Here is a 19,501-nt window from a genome sequence, read left to right as displayed (position 1 = left end):
TTGTCCCTGTGCCTCCAGCATGTTCAGGACTGCCGGGTGCCATGCGGTGCTTGGATGCTGCCCGTAGCACAGCAGAGGGATGGATGTGGAGTGGTTGGACTCGGTTGATCCCAGGTCCTCTGTGCTCCTGTTTCCATGGCAGCTCGGCCTCTCGCAGCCTTTGCCGCCCACTGCAAATCCCTGCCAAGGAGAAGCGAGTCTCCTTCCCTGATGGCTGCTCAGCACCAGCTTCTCGGCGTGCTGGCTGTGCACTGGTGTGCGCTTGCTGGTGTGCTTTTCCATGGGGGATTGGGCAGAGAGGGTGGATGTTGGCTGCTTTGGGGGCCAGCTGCACTGAGGGTGATGGACTTGGGTCAGGTTCGGTCCCTGCAGCACAGGGGTGCGTGCCTGTGAACCAAGGTGAACGTGCAGCTGCTTCCCCGTTCAATGAGCTCTTGCCTAAATAACTGAGCCCTTTTTCTCCCTCCTGTAGGTTTTTGGCAATATCAAACTAGATGAGGAAAGCCACATTAACCGGCACAACAACTTCCGCAGCTTCCTGGGCTCCCTCATGCTCCTCTTCAGGTAGGCAACCATATAAAACTCCTTTGGCAGTGTTTTTGGGTGCAGGCATGCCAGGAGCCGGGCTGGGCAGGTTCTTGCTGCAGGCTGTTTGGTGGAGGTCAGCTTTTGGTGCTAGAGAGCAGCTGGGCAGCACGTGGCCACAGGAGCTCAGGAACTCCTTTTTTTTTTTTTTTTTTTTTCTCCCACCCTGTCCCAAAAAGGATGGCTGTCTCCCAGCTCTTTGGATGGGCTGGCTGGGGGAAGTTGGCCCCATGTGCCAGGAACTACACCCTGGCATGGCTGCGCTCATGTGGGTCCAGCTCGGTTACTGCTGACCCAGTGCCTCGCTCTTCTGCACGCCAGAGATGTGCTTAATTTGGGTAGGGGGTTGCACAGCTTCTTGTGAGTATTCTCCTGGGGGCATCCTGCCGCGGCTCCATCCCGTGCCCCCGCGAGCTGCTGAGCGGGGCTGTGTTGGGCGCAGGAGTGCCACAGGAGAGGCATGGCAGGAGATCATGCTGTCCTGCCTGGAGGGCAAAGGCTGTGAGCCAGACACGACGGCGACGTCTGGGCAGAACGAGAACGAGCGCTGTGGCACTGACCTGGCCTACGTTTACTTTGTCTCCTTCATCTTCTTCTGCTCTTTCCTGGTGAGTTCCTTTCTCCTGAGAGCCCTGGGGGTCCCTCTCATCAGCCCCCCAACCTGCACCCCTGCCATAGGGTCATCTGCCATCTTCCATCTTCCCACAATTACCCTTCCTTCTTTCTCTCCCTTCCCTTTTCTGCTCCCTCTCCCCCCACTTTTCTTTCAGATGCTCAACCTGTTTGTGGCGGTCATCATGGACAATTTTGAATACCTGACTCGGGATTCCTCCATCCTGGGACCGCACCATCTAGATGAGTTTGTCCGGATCTGGGCAGAGTATGACAGAGCAGCGTGGTATGTAGCCAGCTCCTCCTCTCCCGAGCAACCTCTCAGAACTGGTTTTAAGCAGGCGTCTCTGTGTTCTGCTATTGGAAACAGGCTGCGATGTCTGGGACGATCAGAGAAGGGCTGCTCTCGCTTGCAGTTGTTACAAGGGCAGCAGCCAGTTCCTACAGTGCCTGGTGGCACAGGCGTCTTGGGCGATGTTCACAGTTTGCCATGGTGTTTATCCTGAGTGCTGCAGGTTCCTGTTCTTCCTCTCCTCCTCGGCCAGTGGGCAGGTCGCTCCCAGCTGCCTTCCCTGTCCTTGTGTGCCAGTTGGGTGCCTCTGCCCTGAGAACGGCTCCATCGCCTGGTCCCCAGCACCCACAGCTCCCCATCAGAACAGGGCTGAGCATGTCCCCATGGGGAGACACTGGGGGTCTGCTGGGCACCTGCCAAGTCACCTGTGGAGGACCTTGTTTGGAGTAGTTTGATGGGCGTGGGGAATTGTGTTCCTATGCTGAACAGCCCACTCACCCCTCTAGAGACAGGAGGACTTTGTTTTCAGCACTCATGCCTTTGCTGATGAGGACCCCAGCAAACAGGGCTCCCGTTTGCAGGCAGCAGCCTGTTCCCAGCAATGGGATGGGTTCACAGCAGCCATATATACCCTGGGTGGCCAGGCTTTGGCTCTGCTCCCGCTGCTGCTGCAGAGGAGCTGCTCTCCGCCACTCCTCCCAGCATGGTCTGGAACATCCCTAGGGCAGTGCGGAGCCCTCGGCAGCTCTGGGAGCATGTTTGCCCTCCACTCACTCCCAGCTCCATGAGGGCTTCTTGTGTGGCCCCTTCCTCCCTCCCCCAGCCCAGGGACAGCCTCTTTGGAGCCATGACCCACTACCACTGTGCCGGGGAGCGTGGGCGATCTTAGCTTGAGAGCCCTTGGCAGCCACACGCACTCCCTTTGGAGACTCTTCACCTCCACTGCTAATATCCTGCCCCTCGAGAGACCAGCTCCAGCCAAGATATTATTTATGCCTAATATCATCAGCTCCTGGCATAGTTTCCTCCACCACTTCTGTCCAACCCTGTGCAGCTCAGTGCTGGCCAGGTTCCTCCCTGCATGGCCTCCTCCAGCACCCTTGCTGCTATGCAAGGCCCATGTGAGCAGGTGGGTTTGTTTGTTAGTGGGCGACTGTGCCTTGTGCAAGGGAGAGAGGTCAGCATGGGTGAGTAGCTGTCTTGATGGACAACTAGAGAAGGGAGAGGAGGTGAGAGCAGTGAAACACCCAGCTGCTCAGTGTGAGGCTTCTCATCCGTGGCTTTTGGGAAGGATTTCTTCACACCAGGTGCTTCATTCACTCTTGTCCCCCCATGTTGGTGGCCTGGGTCTCCAGGACAGTCACTGAAAAAGTGCCTGAGCTGTCCTGTCAATGCCACGCACCCCTCTGGTTTTAGAGCAAGCCACGTTCTTTCATCATGATACGTAGCCAGAGGTTAGGGGACGTGCACAGGAGCTGGTGGTGCTGGGTCCATGGGGGCAGCCCTGGCCCCCATTGCTGGGTGAGGAACGGGTGAGTACATCTGAACAGGTCCCACCACCTGAGTGGGGCAGCAGTTCTGCATCCTGACACCGACACCATCACATGAAGGTCTCGCAGGGAGACTGCCCAACACAAGGAGGGCTCAGGGATGGTTTTTGCCCAGATGGTTGGGTAGCTCTGGCCAGCAATGGAGAGGGGACGGGAGAAGAGCAAGGAGAAACCAGAGGCAAAGGCGCTGGGTAGGACAGTAACACTGATCTTTGCCTCCTCATGCGGTTTCCCTCCAAGCTTGTCTAAGGATGCCCAGGAGGCTGCAGCACGCTGCACCTCAGCACTTCCACCCCACATGGTCCTGCTTCCTAAGGGGCTCTGCTCTGGAGCGGAGTAGGGAGCTCAGCATCTGATGGCCCCTGCACTCTCTCCTGCCAGCTCTCCGCCTCGACAGCTTCATTATTTCAGTTCGTGCAGGAGGGATATGGGGGTATCCTGCCATGACTGCACCCGGGTCTGGGGAGATGTGCTTCTGTGAGCAAGAAAGGGTGTGTGTATGGGAGGGTTTGCTTCTAATAATGTGTACCCTTGGCAGAGTATGGTCTGGTGGTCAGAGCACAGGACTGGACCGTGAGAGACCTAGGTGCTAGTGCCAGAGCCACCAGTCACCAGCTGGTCACATTATCTCTCCCCGTCTCAGGTTCCCCAGATATTGGAGATACAAGTGACTCAGCTGCCTACCTCCTTGGGACTTGTGAGGACCAGAGAGTTGGCTGTGCAAGGGCAGGCTCTCTGGTGGTGTGATGGGACACAACTCCCTCAAAAGGGCTTGTGGTGGCTAGAACCCAACCAAGCTGCAGTCTCATCCTGTCTGATATCCCAGCCCTCTCCCACCAGGTGTAGGCGGCCAGGGGCACGATGAGGAAGGGTGACGGGGTGGTGTTCACTGCCAAAACTGTCCTTCTCCAGGGTCAAGATGGGTCAACGTGAGGAGGTATGAGCTGACTCATGGTGGAGAAGGCAGTAGCTGATGCTCACAGCTTTACCACCTCTGGGTCTGACAGAGCCAGAAGGAAAAGAGCTGTGCACCCCCAGGGGTCCTGCCCCACAGGTGGCCCCAGCATCCCCCCATTAAGCTCTCCATCCTCCCCTCCACCCTCTCAGTGTCCTATTAACCCACCTGTGCTTCCTTTGCAGCGGCAGGATCTCGTATAAGGATATGTACAAATTAGTACGGGTGATCTCGCCTCCTCTGGGCCTAGGAGAGAACTGCCCCTACAGGGTGGCGTGCAAGGTTTGCCTCCCAGTCCTCCGCCACAACCTGGCCACGGGACGCACCATCCACCCCTCCTTCCCCCCCGCTCCACCGCCACCGCGCCTCCCGAGGGAACCCTGATGTTGCTTTCCTTCGAGTTTAAAGAGGTCCGCGGCCTCCCAGAGCCAGCAGCTGTCCTCCTCGAGGGGAGGCATGAGTGGGGCCAGGGGGGGCTCAGAGCCTCCTAGGGTGGGTTTCAACAAATTGCGTCCCCCAGCCAGCCCCCCACTCCAGCTCCGTTGGCGCAGAGAGCCCCCGAAGGGTGCCGGGCCAAATGGCACCGTCCCTGCTTGGCTTCTCAAAGTGCCCTCACATGGGAGCAGGAGTTTTTTGGGGGTTCAGATGTGGTTTACTCCTGGGGAGGGAAGGGGGAGCAAAGGCAGGAGGATGTTGGGGACTTTGCTGTTGTTTTGGAGAGTGAGGACTGGGAGGAGGATGGGCAGGCCAGGGTGACCCCTACCTTTGGGGGATGTTGTGCTGTGCCCAACAGACCCTTCTGCAAGTGTGGCACTTGGAGGACACACAACTACCTCTCTGGGGAGTAGGACTCTTGCCCTTGGCTTGCCGGACCTGCTGGGAGGAGGTGGCACCTGAGCACGTCTCTGGAGCTCAACAGCTCCTCTCTCTCTGCTTGAGCCGAGCTCCCAGCTGCTGGCCGTGAGTCCATGGCAGCGGTTTGGCCTCCTTGTGTCTCTCTGACTTGCACATTTTTTTTAAAAATTTTATTTTGGAGTGACAGTTGAGCAAAATCCTGTACCTGCCATCTTCTCCAAAGTACCACAACACCCATGCCTGTGTTCATGGCACAAAAGGATGAACCACAGAGCTCTCTCTTCCCTCTGCATCCCTTGCAGCATCCGACGAGATGTACGAGGGAAGCTCAGATGCTCCCAGCCTGTGATCTTGGCTCTGCAGGGGAAGAGGGTTCCTCAGTGTGGTGTGGCGTAGCCACCTCATCCTCCCTGCAACATCAGAAATGCTTCTTCCAGTCAGCATCCATGGAGCGGGTCATGGGGATGATGCACACATCTGAAATCTTGAAGTAGACCACAAGAAGTAAAGCAGAGCAAGTGAGACAAGACCTGGACTCTTGGTCATCTCATTTATGAAGAGGTGTTTAGGGATAGGAGATTTCTTGCAAGAATCTCAGATGGCTCATCCATTCAAGGAGGGGCTCCTTGCAGTTTTTCCACTCTTCTTTGTTGCATCCCTGGCAAAGGATCACAGCTTTGCCGAGGGCAGTTGCTCAGATCCCTGCAGACAGAAGACACCTTCAGGAGGAATTCCTAGTCTTTCTCATTTGACATTGGGGCTTCACTGCCAAATGCTGCTCTCCTAAGCTGGATCACCTGGTGCTCAGAAGGGTAACTGTAATGCTTCCTGGGAAGAGGGAGCTCTGCAGCAGCTGGCTGTCTGCTGACTCTGTGGGACGGACAGAGCAGTGAAGGTGGATAAACTCAAGGGGAGGTGAAGGCAGAGAGAGTGAGACCAGCTTCTGCTGTCACGTGAGGAAGACCATCCCCATCTCTTCCTTGTGTTACCTTGGCCTCCTCCTCCCTGTTCATGGGATATTTCAAGGACATGAGAGATTTTCGGGGATTCCTACTGCCCTGGAACACTTCCCAAGAGACAACTGATGAAGAAAGAGAACCCACGTGGTTGTTGCATCTTGCCACCATGGTCCAGATCCCAAAACGCCAACCCAGCTTGCTCACCTTTCAGTTTGGTGAGCCTGCCCTGCACATCACAGTGCACAGGTTCACCTTCCTGGAGCCCACACCCCTATTCTTCCAGGCAACGCGACAACGATGACTTACAGAAACAACCACCAACGTGTTTATGGAGTGGTGGACAGCCTGCTCTGGAAGAGGGTTCTTGGACAAGTTCAGGAAGCAGCATAGTGGTGCAGCAGGGTATGGAAGCATACCTGCTAGGCCATCTGCAGGTGGGCTAACAAAGGGGCATTGATGCAGGAACACTTCCCATGGAAGTCCAGCAAGCTCTGTCCTTATGCTGGTGAGAGCAGGTCTTGTAAGCCAGTCTTGCTGGGACTGTATCCTGGCAGCCAGCTCCACTCCTTGGGGCTATCTCTACCTTTCTTCACCCCCTCTGCTTCTAGCAGTCATGCAAAAGTGAGCCAAGGCATCACTTTTGCCCCCTTAAAGTAGCCCTTCAGATGGTCATGGGTCAGGCGAATGCTCCACAGACATTCATTTCCCTATGGACATCTCCTATTCCTGAATCTATTCTCACATCACTTGCTATTCTGATGCTCTGTTCCTAACAGCCTGGTACAGCACAGTACTTATTTCCTAACCACAGGAGGACAGATGTCCCCCAGATTTCCCCCTCCATCACTCACAGGGTTCTCTCAGAGCACCAGGACCAAGCCATTAGTGCCTGGCAGTTTTACAGGCCACCCTGTGCCATAGCCTCAGGGCACATCTCCATCCAGACACAGGACAGATGGCCAGCTCTCCCATCAAGGATGCGCCTGTGCTGGGACCAGCTCTTAGGAACCATCCTGTTCAGATGGATGTCATTCCACATGCCTTCCTGTGCTTCACTCTGTGGGGATGTGGTTTCTGGGCACTGCTGTGCTGCTTAAAACACTTTAACATCTCTTCTGAGGAGCAGCAAAGTACGCAGACTGTGAGAACAGACAGTGTGGTCCTTCTTGGTGACTGATACAAACGAACTCTTCATTTCATGGAAATCCATTCCTCCTTCATTTTGCAGAGAATTTCAGTATGAAAGACAATGTCTGATGTGCGCTGGGTGTACTAAAATCCCCGCTGCCAGGAAGTGTGGGTGGGTGGAAGAACACTGTTTTGCTTCCTTTTTGCACAAAGTTCTTGAGCATGAAAGTTTTGAAGTCATCCTCTCCCCTTCAGATGCCTCAAGTCAGTGCACATCCAGCTCTGCCAAGGTGCTGCTTTACGGATTCCTGGACCTGGATATTTCCTCTTGATCATCCGACTTAATAGTCTCTGACATTGTTATCAATCCTCTTTCCAACTCATTTAGGTGTATCAGGTCTCAAAGGGGATGGCTTGCCCAGCCTGTTCTGTGCCTGCACCCCAAACAGCTCCCATTGCAGGTCATCACCATCCCTAGTTCACATCCAAAATGTCAGGACTAATCTTGATGGGGGCCTCTTTGGCCAGGGGACTGCTTCCGAACCAGCCAGTACCCCCTGAGGAGATACCTTCTTCTCCCCTTTTCACACTGCTCTGAGCACACAGGTAGGGAATTGGCCAGGATCCCAAGGGGAGTGCTTAATTTTTTGGCAGTGCCCTTTCTCCTAGGCCACCCCGGCTAAAACAGGTTCCTCTCCAGCAGCATCCTCCCAGCCCAGCTGTAAGGGTCGATGCCTTTGCTGTTGCGAGATTGCCTGCGCCCATTAACCATCCTGAACGTTGCAGTGCAGGTCGGAAGCCTGGCACAAGGGGAAGAAAAGGTGGCCGAGCCCAGGATCCCTGGGAGATGTACTTGAGCGGCCTCCTGGATGTGCAGAGAGAGGGAGGCACAGCCCAAATATCTCAGCCTGGCAGAGGGCTCAACGCGTCGTCGGGTGGCCCGTTTTTGGTAGTGTTCCTCACTGCAGCAACCCCGGGCAGGTCCTTACAGAGCAGAGGAGCACGAGGTGGGGGTCCGTCCTAGCTGCCTCCCTTGGGAAACCCAAATGAACCCCAATGTTGGAAGGTCCAAACAGCTGCCTCTGCTGAGACTCTTTAAACTCCAACCTGGTGGAACTTGCAGCCGCATGTGGGAGAGAGCCAGGGCGGGAGCATGGCATGTACAACTTTTCCTCCCAGTTTTGTTTTTTCAGCCAATTCAGCATGCCTTTTGCACTGGTGCATGGTGGGAAAGTGGTCCATCCGCAGAGCCAGACGGAAGCAACTGGGCATCTTCCTTTGACAAGTGACCCTGGCCCACTGCCTTCTATGCAAGATGCTGCCTCCCAATTGCATAGACCTTATGAGCTGGGGATACACAGCCTTCCGGCTATGGGTTAGGTGGCGATGCAAAGCAATACCCAGGCCCCCCCGGGAGGGAAGACGCTACGGAGGCCACAGAGCACTGTGGTGCAAACCACCGTTATCTGAAATAACCCATGGCTTGAGTGCCGTGTATCTGATTTATACCACTCGCACACAGCCCTGGAACCTGTGGGACAAGTTGGGGGCTGCTGGAGGGCTTTAGGAAAGGGGTTGAAACCAGAGGACTCCCAGACTGCTAGCGAGACAGGCGCTTGAGGCCAGCAGCAGAGAGGAGAGGGGGTGAGTTGCTTTCTGCCAGCATTCCTGGGTCTGTGTGAGCAGTGCTATAAATCCACATCAGGACAGTCTCTCATGTATGATTTGCCTTGATTAACGGGTTTCCTGTTCTTTTCCTGTTTGTCCGTTTGTTTTTTCTCTCCTGTTTTCCTGTACTATTTTTGTTTGTACGTTTTTCTGCTCTCTGGGAATGCCTCCTCTCTCTCTGCATCTCCCTCCCTCCCCTTCCCCCTTCATGAGCAGTGGCCGAATCCATTACACTGAGATGTATGAAATGCTGACTCTTATGTCACCACCGCTAGGCCTCGGCAAGAGATGTCCTTCCAAAGTGGCCTATAAGGTAGATCAACCCTTCCTTCTACGGGGGCTAGAGCCGAGCAGGAGCCGGGGCTTGAGGGAGCTGTGGGAGGTGGGGCTGGGGGGAGCTGGGGAGGTGTTGGGGGCATCCAACATGTGTTTAGCTCGCTCCTGGGGAGCCTGGTGTGCTCAGAAGAGTACTGGCCACACTGGCTGGTCTCCATTGCCCACGCACGTGACCCTGCCGTGGTCGCTCACAAGCCTGAGGAGCTCTGGGGTGGAAGACCCCAGTGGAAGAGGAGGGGCAGGATCCCCAATAGTGTGGAAGTCGGAGGGTTGGAGAAGATGAGGTGAGGAGCAACCATGTAGCACAGTTGAGAGGGTGAGATGTCTGCAGGAGCTCACTGGCCCAAGTTTTTCCCCTGGCCTTGGAACCATCTTTGCCCAAGCCAGCGCAGAAACAGGGCCAGTGCCCATGAATATGGGGAGCAGGTGGGCAACAAGGACATCCTGAAGGAGCTCTGCAGTTTGTGAGGAGCCAGGTGCATCAGCATGAGCTATCCCAAGGATGGCTTGTGCAAGGCAAAGCCAGGTGCCTTCAAGAAGCAGCTCTGAGTTTTACCCCCTTACTCCTCCTGGGGCGGTGGCCAGCAGTCAGCTCACAGCACAGGTGCAGGATGCTCCCCGCTGCGTAGGCATGGAGCAGGAGCACGGGAAGCCCTGAAGGACATGGGGTGGGAGCTGTGTGGCTTTGCCTAGGGCAGCAGCTGCTAGGACAGAACCCAGAGCTACAGAGCAATGTGTTTGTTGTCCAGGTCTGGAGAAAACTGAAGCTTTCCTTGGCCATGGGCTGCTGCCTGAGGCTCTTTCAGCAGCATTCAGGGCTAGCGAGGGGGGGATTTCTGCACACTTGCAAACCTGCTGCCACCTTCTCCAGCTCTCACGTGTTTGTTCACACGTGCATACATCCACCATTGCACTTTTCCAGGAGAAAAAAGGGAGGCTTGAAGGCAGGGAAAGGACATGAGAAGCCAGGGGAAAAGGAATGAGCAGGGAAGGGATGACCCAAGGTATTCACAAAGCAAAATATACTCTCTGGAAAGTGGATCTGGTCACTTCGGTTTGCACCCCGCCTGCCCAGGGTGGGGAAGGAGCATGGCGTGTCTAACCTGCCTTGGATGCCCTTCTCTCTTTCCTTCTGCACTTTTTCTACCCCTCCTTCCCTTCCCTTCCCCACCCTTGGATAATTTGGACCCTGTGCATGTGCTGGCAAACTTCATCTCTGAAAGACGCAAAAAGGGAGCGCCAGGATGTAGCATGCTAGAGGAATCCAGCCAATCTGAAGTCCCTGAAGGTTAGGGACCCTCCTCTCCCCTGCCTCAGGTGGGAAGGGTTGAGAGCTGGAAAGCCAAACCACCCAGGAACAGAAACCTGAGCCCCCTCTCCCCTCCCCGAGCATTCCCCATGCCTGCATCCCTGACGGATCAGGCGTGTCTTCCCAAGAGTGCCGGGAGGTGCCGTGGCAGCCCCGGTGCCCTGGGGAGGGGGGCTCAGGGGCCGTTCCTGGGGTGCAGGAGGAGCCCTGGAAGGCAGTGAGCCGGTGTCCTGGGGTGGAAGGAGCCGGGGGGTGGTGGGGTGATCCTTGCCCTTCTTTTTTGGCTGTGCTGTTTTGACACTCTTTGTTGCTTTTTATTTTTTAATTTTTTTTCCCCTTTTGTTTAATGTTTAATTTCTTTTCCTCCAGCCTGGTCGATGTGTTTTTCGATATTGTTTTCCGTCCGCTGTTTTCTTCTCTCTCTTGCGCAGAGACTGGTGCTGATGAACATGCCTGTGGCTGAGGACATGACGGTCCATTTTACCTCCACCTTGATGGCGCTGATACGCACGGCCTTAGACATCAAAATTGCCAAAGGTAAGGCCAATGGGGTAGAAAGGGGACAGAGCCAGGAGGGTTTCAGAGTGACCAGCATTCATCCTTTGGGCAGGCTGAGGACATCACAGACAAATTGGGGCTGGCCACCCAGAGCCTGGCATGTGGATAGAAGTGATGACCTTGCACAGGCAAATTTCTGCTGCTCTCTATAAAAATATATATTTCTTTAGGGAAGAGGTGGCAAGTTTTCCACTAGAAGCTGCTTCTAGAGAGCAGAAACAGCTTGATGTCCACTGTGTAAAGGAGGAGAGAGAGAATTCCCCTTCTTCCCCATGTATAAAACCAAACTAAGGAGAGAAAAGATCACATGTGCTTGGTTTCCTAAGGCTGGGGAACAGAAATCTCTCAGGGAAGAAAAAATGTTCAGAGCAGGAAAACCTGCTTTGTTGTTGTTGCTGGAAATGCTCTGATTCATCAGATCAAAAGCTTTCTGCAGAAACATGCCATTTTCAATAAAACGTCCCCAGGGAACAGCTCAGCTCTTGGAAGAAAACCCAATGTAGGGCAAGATATCAGCAAAAGCCCAGTGCTGAGACTGCTCCTTGAGTTGAAGCCCCTCTAGATAAAGCAGAGATTTGAACCTGGGTCTCCTACATCTCAGCAGAGTTGCCCTGGGCTTGGGTGTCTCCAGTTGGCGCGTTTTGACAGCTCACTTTGAGCCTGGGTCTTCCTAAGTTCAGCAAATACCTTCACCACTGGCCAGAGAGCTCTGCTCTCCTTGCACAGCATCGCTGAGTATTTGAGGATTTCAACCAAGCGGAGCTGCTCTTTCACCAGCACACAATCCGCTCACCAGAAAAGAGAAAGTGGGGCAGCAGCAGGTGTGTGTGGGCTGGAGTAGGATTGGAACCGCAGAGACGGACCCAAGGCGAGCTTGAAGATGGCAGCTTTGAGTGGGAGGGCAGGGGATGGGAAGATGGAGGCACATATGGAAGGGATGGTAGGAAAGTTTCCCTGTGAGAGCAGGAGACCAGGCTCACTGATGCAAGATGGCCCTCCCAGCCCAGGGAGAGCTGGTTACTGCTTGTGAACCTCACTTCAGGATGGGAAAGGGGTGCTTTTAGTTGGACCCTGGTTCCAGGTCTTGATGTACATGGGCCATTTCCCCCCCCCCCCCCCCCCCGCTGTTCAAGGTGGTGCAGATTGGCAGCAGTTAGACTCTGAGCTTCAGAAGGAGATCCTGACCATTTGGCCTCACCTATCCCAGAAGATGCTTGACCTGTTGGTACCTATGCCAAAAAGTGAGTATCTGCGAGGGCTATCATCACTGCCAAGTTTCCATCATACCTGTAGCAGTTTCTTCCCAAAGGGAGGTGGGGACTGGTCAGACCCGTCCCCAGCTGGGAGAGAAGTTGGAAAAGGGTTTGTGTTGCTGCAGACTGGCTTCTGCCTTGCTCTGCCTGGCTGCTTGGGAACCCTCTTGAAAAATGCCCAGTTTGCAGTGATCTAGTCCTGCCAAACCCAGTCTCTCCTGTAAATCATCTCTGGAGTATATAAGGGCAGGAGGCTGGGCATCATTTGCTCCATTACGTATGATGATGTGATGAAGATGTGTGTCTTGGTGGTTTATGATGATGCTTTCAAGCCATCGCCATCCATTTTATCTCCACGTGGAGTGTCTGGGTGTTCATCTCTCAGAGCAGTGAGCAGACTTTGAGGGTCACCAGCGTATCCCACAGCAGAGCTCTTCCTGAGATCTGCACTGGTGCCTTCAGACCTGCTGTTTCTGTTAAGACAAAAGTGTCCTCCACCTTCTTTCCCCTCCTATGCTCTCAGCCTCTGACCTGACTGTTGGCAAAATATATGCAGCCATGATGATCATGGATTACTACAAGCAGAGCAAAGCGAAGAAGCAGCGGCAGCAGCTGGAGGAGCAGGTGAGGCTCAGCGAGGGCGCACGGTGGGCAGGAGGGGGGAGTTCAGAGCACCCTTGCTGCTTCCTACCACGTCTCGACCAAACGTGCAGCCAGCTGCATGGGATGCAGCTGAGGGATGAAGATGGTGGTACAGGTTGGGGTTCGGTGACTACCAGGCATGAGTATGTGCATCCTTGGTCCCTGACAGCAAACATGAGCATGCCATCGCCTTCCCAAGTGGTGGGGGCTTGGTTGGTGAAGCACTGGATGTTCGTCTGCATTTCCTACAGGCTCAGCTTCTTCCTTTCCTCAATACAGAAAAATGCCCCCATGTTCCAGCGCATGGAGCCATCCTCCTTGCCACAGGAAATCATCTCAAATGCGAAGGCTCTGCCTTACCTCCAGCAGGACACCCTCTCGGGCCTGTGAGTATTGCTCTGAGAAGAAGGGTGGTCTTCCTGTTGCTTTTCTGTTCCTGCAGCCCTCATTTTTTTCTCTGGAGCTGGCACTGGGATGCAAAGAGGGTTAAAGAGCTGCCGAGGGCAGGGGAAACCCAGTCCAGGGCAGAAAGCTCCTGGCACAAAGCTTTTGCAGGATCCCAGGTAGCTGGTGTGTGTCAACATCACCAACAGCAGCGGAGGTGGCCAAGGTGTCTGCATGGATGCTCGGCTTGCAGGACCATCCTGACACTAAGTGCAAATTCTCTTACCTAGGAGGGTCTGGGATGGACCTGAACCTCAAGAGCAGTTGAGCAGTGGGTCCCTGGGTGGTGCAGGGTTGGTGGGGGATCCCAGCACCCTGGCTGGTAGGAATGAGATGGTGGGAGTTGCTGGCACTGCACTTGGGATGTTCCACTGCTGCTGCAGGACCTGGGCCACTGGTGTCCTCTCCTGCCCGGGCATCACTTCAGCTGTCCAAGGAACATGATGTTTGTCCTGGAGGTCTCAGCCTTGACAGCCTGGGGGGCAAGCACAGGGGCTCCCCACCTTTGAGCTGCTGGAGAGGCGATACCCAGCGACGGCAGCACCTGGCTTGTGGCCTCCCTGAAGCTGGACCGTCTTTGCAGGAGCAGCCGGAGCGGATTCCCCTCACTGAGCCCGCTCTCGCCACAGGAGATCTTCCAGCTGGCATGCATGGATCCGGCCCATGGGCAGTTCCAGGAGCACCAGTCTCTGGTAAAGTGATGCACTGCCTGGGGGGTGCTCGCCTGTGGTCCCAGCGAGGATGCTGGTGGGCATGGGGAGGTGTGGGGCTGCCGGCACGGCAGTGAAACGCTGTTCCCTGTCCCTGTGGCAGTGAGCACAGTGGAGAGATGGCAGCAGGGGACAAACGTCCCTGGGTGTACCCCAGCTGGGGCTCTGGCCCCTCGCCTCTGTCCGGGCACTGGGGACGCAGCCATCCCTGGACCAGCCCTGGCTGGCGGGGCCAGGCAGCGGCAAGTGCTTTTGGGGCAACAGCTGTGACCAGGGTCCGATGTCCTGCAGTAAAATATCCTTCTCTTCACAGGCTGCTCTTTTTTCCACTGAGTGCTCAGTTCAGTGGGTTACCCCATGCTGAGTGATGGTATCTGATGTTTTTGGATTCATGTTCATTTTGTTGTCAGTGCTGGTGTCGCCAGTCCCAAACCGAGCTGTCACTGTCTCCAACAGGAGCACACCCCTCCGGCCTCACACACATGCCGGCCGGCAGCAGCAGTGTCTGTCTGTGTGTGTGTATATATATCTATATATATACATATCTATATCTCTCTCTCTCCATGTCTGTGTGTGTGCATTCGCGCACCACCTCGATGCTTGTCGGATGCAGTGTTGTACCACTGTGCATCTCCAGCCCAGTCCGTGTCCCTGGGGTCCGTAGTACTCTGTGTGAGCTGTGTACCGTGCAGGCGGGCATCCCCTGCCCCGGCCACCCCGACCATGCCACCATCCTGCCGGCGGGGAGGTGGCAGATGAGACTCCCCCCTCCCCAGTAAAGTCACCTTCTAGCAGATCTCCAGGGTCACTGCTTGCCCATCTCCTTGACACTACATCCTGTACAAAAGAGTCCCCTAAATTGGGAATTAGGCAAAGCGCAAAGGTGCCACAGTCGGCATGCTTTCTTTTAATGGGGATGTGGCCAGGAAGCCTTTAAAGCAGGATCAGAGAGAAAATCCCCTATGTTTGTCCCCTTCTGGCAAAAGGAGAAGGAGTTAAAGCCTGGGCAGTCAGGGCATCCCCAGATCCAGGCAGCGTTTCCACTGCCACAGAAGAGGTGCAAGATGAATTGGCCATCTGGGCTCACCTGCAGTGCATTGTGAATCGGAGATTATTTTTCAGTGGCGACATGATGGATGATATGTGTTAGACTCCCTTTATGGCCCACTTAAATTCTGCCTCTGGTTGAGCGAGCAGGGCTGTCCCCTGCAAACGGGGCAGAAGCAGCGCGCTGCCCTGCTCCAACCCCATCCCAAGAGCTTGGCTGTGTGTTTATTTCCAGGAGCCAGAGGTTAGGGAGTTTCAAAGAGTGCAGCCCTCTAACCGTGGCAGCTGCCTTCCTGTGGACACTCAGGACCACGCTGTCTCTGGGAGGGCCTCCTCCATGCCTCGTCTCACTGTGGATCCCCAGGTAAAACCAAGCAAAGCCCCCATGGGTGCCGGGTCCAAGCAAAGCCTGCCAGGTAACACTGGGGCTTCTCTCCGTGCTGAGCAAGTCCTGTGAGCCCCATGGCTTCCCCAGCACCCCGATATCGGAGCATCTCCCCATCTTTGGGGTGCTGCACAAGTAGGAGAGCTGCATGTTGTACATGGGGGACACTGGCAGCAGAGATCAGCCAGGGGAATTGATCTCCTGGCTCGTGTGGGAGGTCCACGGTGGAGCAGGGCCACGCCGGGAGGTTGCAGGGTCCCCCTGCAGTGGGACACCCCTCCTTTCCTCCAGCCCTGGGTGCTGGCTGAGGTTCGAGGCGTCCCAGCCTGGCTGTCAGATGATCTCCCAGGTGATGAAACGCCTTTTCTTTCCTTTCCTGTTGTCCCAACGCACATGCTTCTCCGTCTGTCCACGGGAACCCAGGCCACATCTCACCTCCTCGTTTGTCTGCCCGGTTTCTCTGTTGTTCTGTCTTGTACTCAACCTCCACTGAGACACAAACACCCTTATGGGGTTTGGTTTTGCTGTGAAGTCTCTGGGTCTGCTTTCTCACAGAGGTCTTGGTGTCGGTGCTGGTGTGACATGTCGTGGGATTTTGAGGGGGCATGAAGAGGAAGGGAGGCTTTGCCTTGTGGGCTTTATTGACCATTTGGCAGCAGGGGAGGTGATCAGAAGGAGAAGATGGGAGCAGAAAGGGTACGGTGTGAGGACAGGAGACAGGGAGAATGGCCCGAGGCTGCAGAGGCAAAAAGCTGCTAGAATAAAGCCAAGGAAAATATAGAAGGAGGTGACGTTTTCTACAAAATATGTGAGAACACAAGCTAGAAGGAGAGGAGAAGGTAGAAAGGAGAAGCATGCAGGAGAGAAAGAATAGGAGAAGGAAGATAAAACAACAGCGTGAGCAGGGAGAGAGGGAAGGAGTGCAGGGGATGGGGATGCGGGAATAAATGAGGACCAAGGAGGGGTCTGGAAAAGTGGCAGCAGCCGGGAAAATAAACAGTGAGCAAGGGGCACTGGAGAATCCCCTGTCAATGATTTCTTCTTCGATGTCTCTGTTTGCTCTGCTTGACCCTGTTTTCAAGGCGGGGAGGGATGCTGAGGCAGCCTGGGGGGCAATGGCCTGGTACCCGCCATGTCGCCACGCCCGGGGCAGGATGCTGCTGCTCTTCCCCCGACACACAGCGCCTTGGCTTGAGTCACAGTTGCTGGCTTTGCTTGTGGAGCACAGTTCCCAGCCTGCTGGTGCAGGGGATCTCACAAGCACAAAAGCTAAACCCCACTTTCCTCCCACCCCCGATTTATGCAGGGATTATTTAGGGGGCTGCACTCAGGCTGACTACCCTCCACCCCGAATCTTCCCATCCCGGAGGCTGGTGTGCCAGTGATAATGGGTGAACCGGTAATTGCTCGACCGCTGTCCCCCGAGCCCCGCGTGGCACTAACCCCCTCCCCGGCTGGCCGGGGTTGCTTGCAGGTGGTGACGGACACGAGCTCGATGCGGCGATCATTTTCCACCATCCGGGACAAGCGCACCAACAGCTCCTGGCTGGATGAGTTCTCCATGGAGCGCAGCAGTGACAACACGTACAAGTCCCGCCGGCGCAGCTACCACTCCTCGCTCCAGCTCTCTGCCCGGCGCCTCAACGCTGACTCGGGTAAGCAAGGGTGGGTGGCCCCATCCCACACCAATGCCAAAAAAAACCCCAGCTGAGCATCCCCTGAGCTCCTGGGGAGGGGATGGTGGGAACTGACCAGGATGTCCTGCAGGCCACCGGTCCGACGGGCATCGCTCAGGTGGCAGGGAGCGGGGCCGATCCAAAGAGCGCAAGCACTTGCTGTCCCCTGATATCTCCCGCTGCAACTCTGAGGAGAGGAGTCCCCAGGCACATGACGAGTCGCCGGAGCGGCAGCGCGAATCCCGGTCACCCAGCGAGGGCAGGTCACAGACACCCAACAGGCAGGTGGGTGACAAAAACCTCTTCCTAAGCACAAAAGGAGGTGTAGAAAAAGCTCCTTGCCAAAACCGAGAAGATAAGCCTGAGCTCTGGGAGCTCTGCACCATCTCTCCTCCCTGTGGTGGCATCTCCACATACACTGTGAGCTCAGCAGGTTGGGGCTGCTCAGGCACCCTGCAGAGCATTTGAGGAGAGGGGTGGATCTCCCTGCTGATCCTCTCACTGCTGTGGCATCTGCTCCCTGCCAAGGTCGAGGTGTCCCAGCTACACAGGCCCGGAGGTGCCAGTGCTTGAGTGTGCTTGAACCCCACAGAGATGCTGCCCAGCTGTTAGCTCTTCCCGCAGTGGGTTTCCGGGTGCTTTTTACTTTTGACCACCAAGAGCAGACACCATCCTTGTCCCTGGAGCAGACCCCGAGGCAGGGATGGGGCAGGCGAGGGCGCAGCGGGGTCTCATCTAAGCAGAAGGATGCACCAGGGAGCCCAGGTGCAGGTTGGGGGGGAGCGGGTGCACGGTACTGCCCGTTGCCCCTGTATTCCCCAGCATGTCTTGGTACATTGCAGGGAACAGGCTCCCTGAGTGAAAGCTCCATCCCCTCCATCTCAGACACCAGCACCCCCCGGCGAGGCCGCCGCCAGCTCCCGCCGGTGCCCCCCAAGCCGCGTCCCCTCCTCTCCTACGCCTCCATGCTGCGGCACAGCGGAGACGCCTCGCCGCCTCCTGAGGAGAGTGAGGGGGGGTCCCCGCTCCTCTCCTCCACCCTGGATCCCAATGCCGCCGGCCTGACCGAGTCTTCCAGCTCCCCGGCGGGGAAGCAGAGCCGACAGTCCACCCCGCAACGTTATATCTCGGAGCCCTACCTGGCCCTGCATGACGACTCGCACGCCTCAGACTGCGGTGAGGAGGAGACGCTCACCTTCGAGGCGGCCGTCGCCACCAGCCTCGGCCGCTCCAACACCATCGGCTCGGCCCCGCCGCTGCGGCACAGCTGGCAGATGCCCAATGGGCACTACCGGCGGCGGAGGCGAGGGGCAGGGCAGGGCGTGATGTGTGGGGCCAGCATCGACGTGCTCAGCGACACCGAGGAAGACGACAAGTGCTAGAAGCTGCCCCCCACCCCGTCTCAGCTCCCCCGCCCCGCCGCCGCTCTGCCCCTCTCCAATGCATGCTCTTCGCCACGCCTGGGAATGAAACAAAACCAAAACCAAATGCAGGGGAAAAGGAGAAAACCAAACTGACCGGAATGGAGGGGAAAAAAAAAAAGAAAAAAAAAAAGTCTTTGTGCAAAAAAAAAATTAAAATCTGTCAACTTTCATTTATTACTATCACTTTTTTTTTCTGCACAGAGAAGCATTTGATGGGCGGTGGAGCGGCCTGGCCAGGCGCGTGTGCTGGGGGGCGAGTGAGAGCCCCCCCGGCCGCAGCCCCGCTCCCTGCCCTGAGCGGGACCCCCGGGAAGGCTCGTCCCGATGGTTTTCCGTTCCCCGAGGCCAGAGAGTCCCAGCGAGGGGGTACCAGGGGCCCACTTTGCTCTGTCGCTTGGGCTCATTCTGCTGTGGCTTTGAATTTCCCTCCCCCAGGGTCTCATCCAGCCCAGAAAAGGGGCGAGGTGTGATGGCAGGGTGCGGGGGGCTGAGGGGTCGGGGTGCACCAGGCAGACAAGAGTCACTCTGCTGCCGGTGGAAGGGGGGCAAAACTGAAGCCAACTGGTTTGTACTGGGGCAGGCGGGAGCAAGGCGGGGGGCTCAGTGCTGCCGAATGTATCCTGTCTCCCATCGACATATATTTATTTATATACGGAGAACTCTAGGTGTGCCTGTGTGTGTATATACGGTATGTGTGTGTATATATATTTATATGCTGTATATATAAAGATATACACATACATGGATTTGTTTTAGTCATCTGACAATGCTGGGGAGCCCCTCGGGGTTTTTACTGCCCACACCCTCTTTGGTGGGGGCAGGACCAAGCCCCCCGGGGGACTGCTGCGCACCCATCGCTGTAGCAGAGCATTGGTAACGTCACCCCACTCCCCTCGCCCTGTCCCTGATGTTTCCAGCAGTGGAAATTGCATTTTCTCCGCTAGAGGTGGCCGTGGCGAGGGGTCTTTGGGCAGTTCTGCTGCCAGCTGTGCCGTGTGGTGTCTGCGGGAGTGGGATGCACAAGGGACAAGGACGGGGCTGTCCCTGGGGTTATGGCTCACTTGGTGCCACTGGTGCCAAGGGGGTGATGTCAAACCTCTCAGAGGCTTCTTT

At 56.0% G+C, this 19,501-nt stretch overlaps 1 protein-coding gene across 1 annotated transcript in view; it reads left to right on the top strand.

The window, feature by feature from the left end:
- Positions 1-18,346, top strand: part of CACNA1E (calcium voltage-gated channel subunit alpha1 E) — a gene marked incomplete at its 3' end in the record, with an annotated part of 95,580 nt that extends 77,234 nt beyond the window's left edge. Inside the window, exons 36-48 of the mRNA XM_082312089.1 lie at positions 473-564; positions 1,028-1,193; positions 1,356-1,483; positions 4,180-4,276; positions 10,681-10,786; positions 11,941-12,048; positions 12,584-12,684; positions 12,982-13,088; positions 13,730-13,838; positions 15,139-15,267; positions 16,763-16,943; positions 17,056-17,249; positions 17,807-18,346. Coding sequence (XP_082168215.1) covers positions 473-564; positions 1,028-1,193; positions 1,356-1,483; positions 4,180-4,276; positions 10,681-10,786; positions 11,941-12,048; positions 12,584-12,684; positions 12,982-13,088; positions 13,730-13,838; positions 15,139-15,267; positions 16,763-16,943; positions 17,056-17,249; positions 17,807-18,346 — 2,058 coding nt within the window. The remainder of the gene's footprint in view (positions 1-472; positions 565-1,027; positions 1,194-1,355; positions 1,484-4,179; positions 4,277-10,680; positions 10,787-11,940; positions 12,049-12,583; positions 12,685-12,981; positions 13,089-13,729; positions 13,839-15,138; positions 15,268-16,762; positions 16,944-17,055; positions 17,250-17,806) is intronic.
- Between the last annotated feature and the right edge of the window lie 1,155 nt (positions 18,347-19,501).

This window comes from Platalea leucorodia, assembly GCF_965183815.1.
Source record: "Platalea leucorodia genome assembly, chromosome: 5".
In the NCBI taxonomy this organism is placed as follows: domain Eukaryota; kingdom Metazoa; phylum Chordata; class Aves; order Pelecaniformes; family Threskiornithidae; genus Platalea; species Platalea leucorodia.
This window is presented reverse-complemented; position numbering and strand designations above follow the sequence as displayed.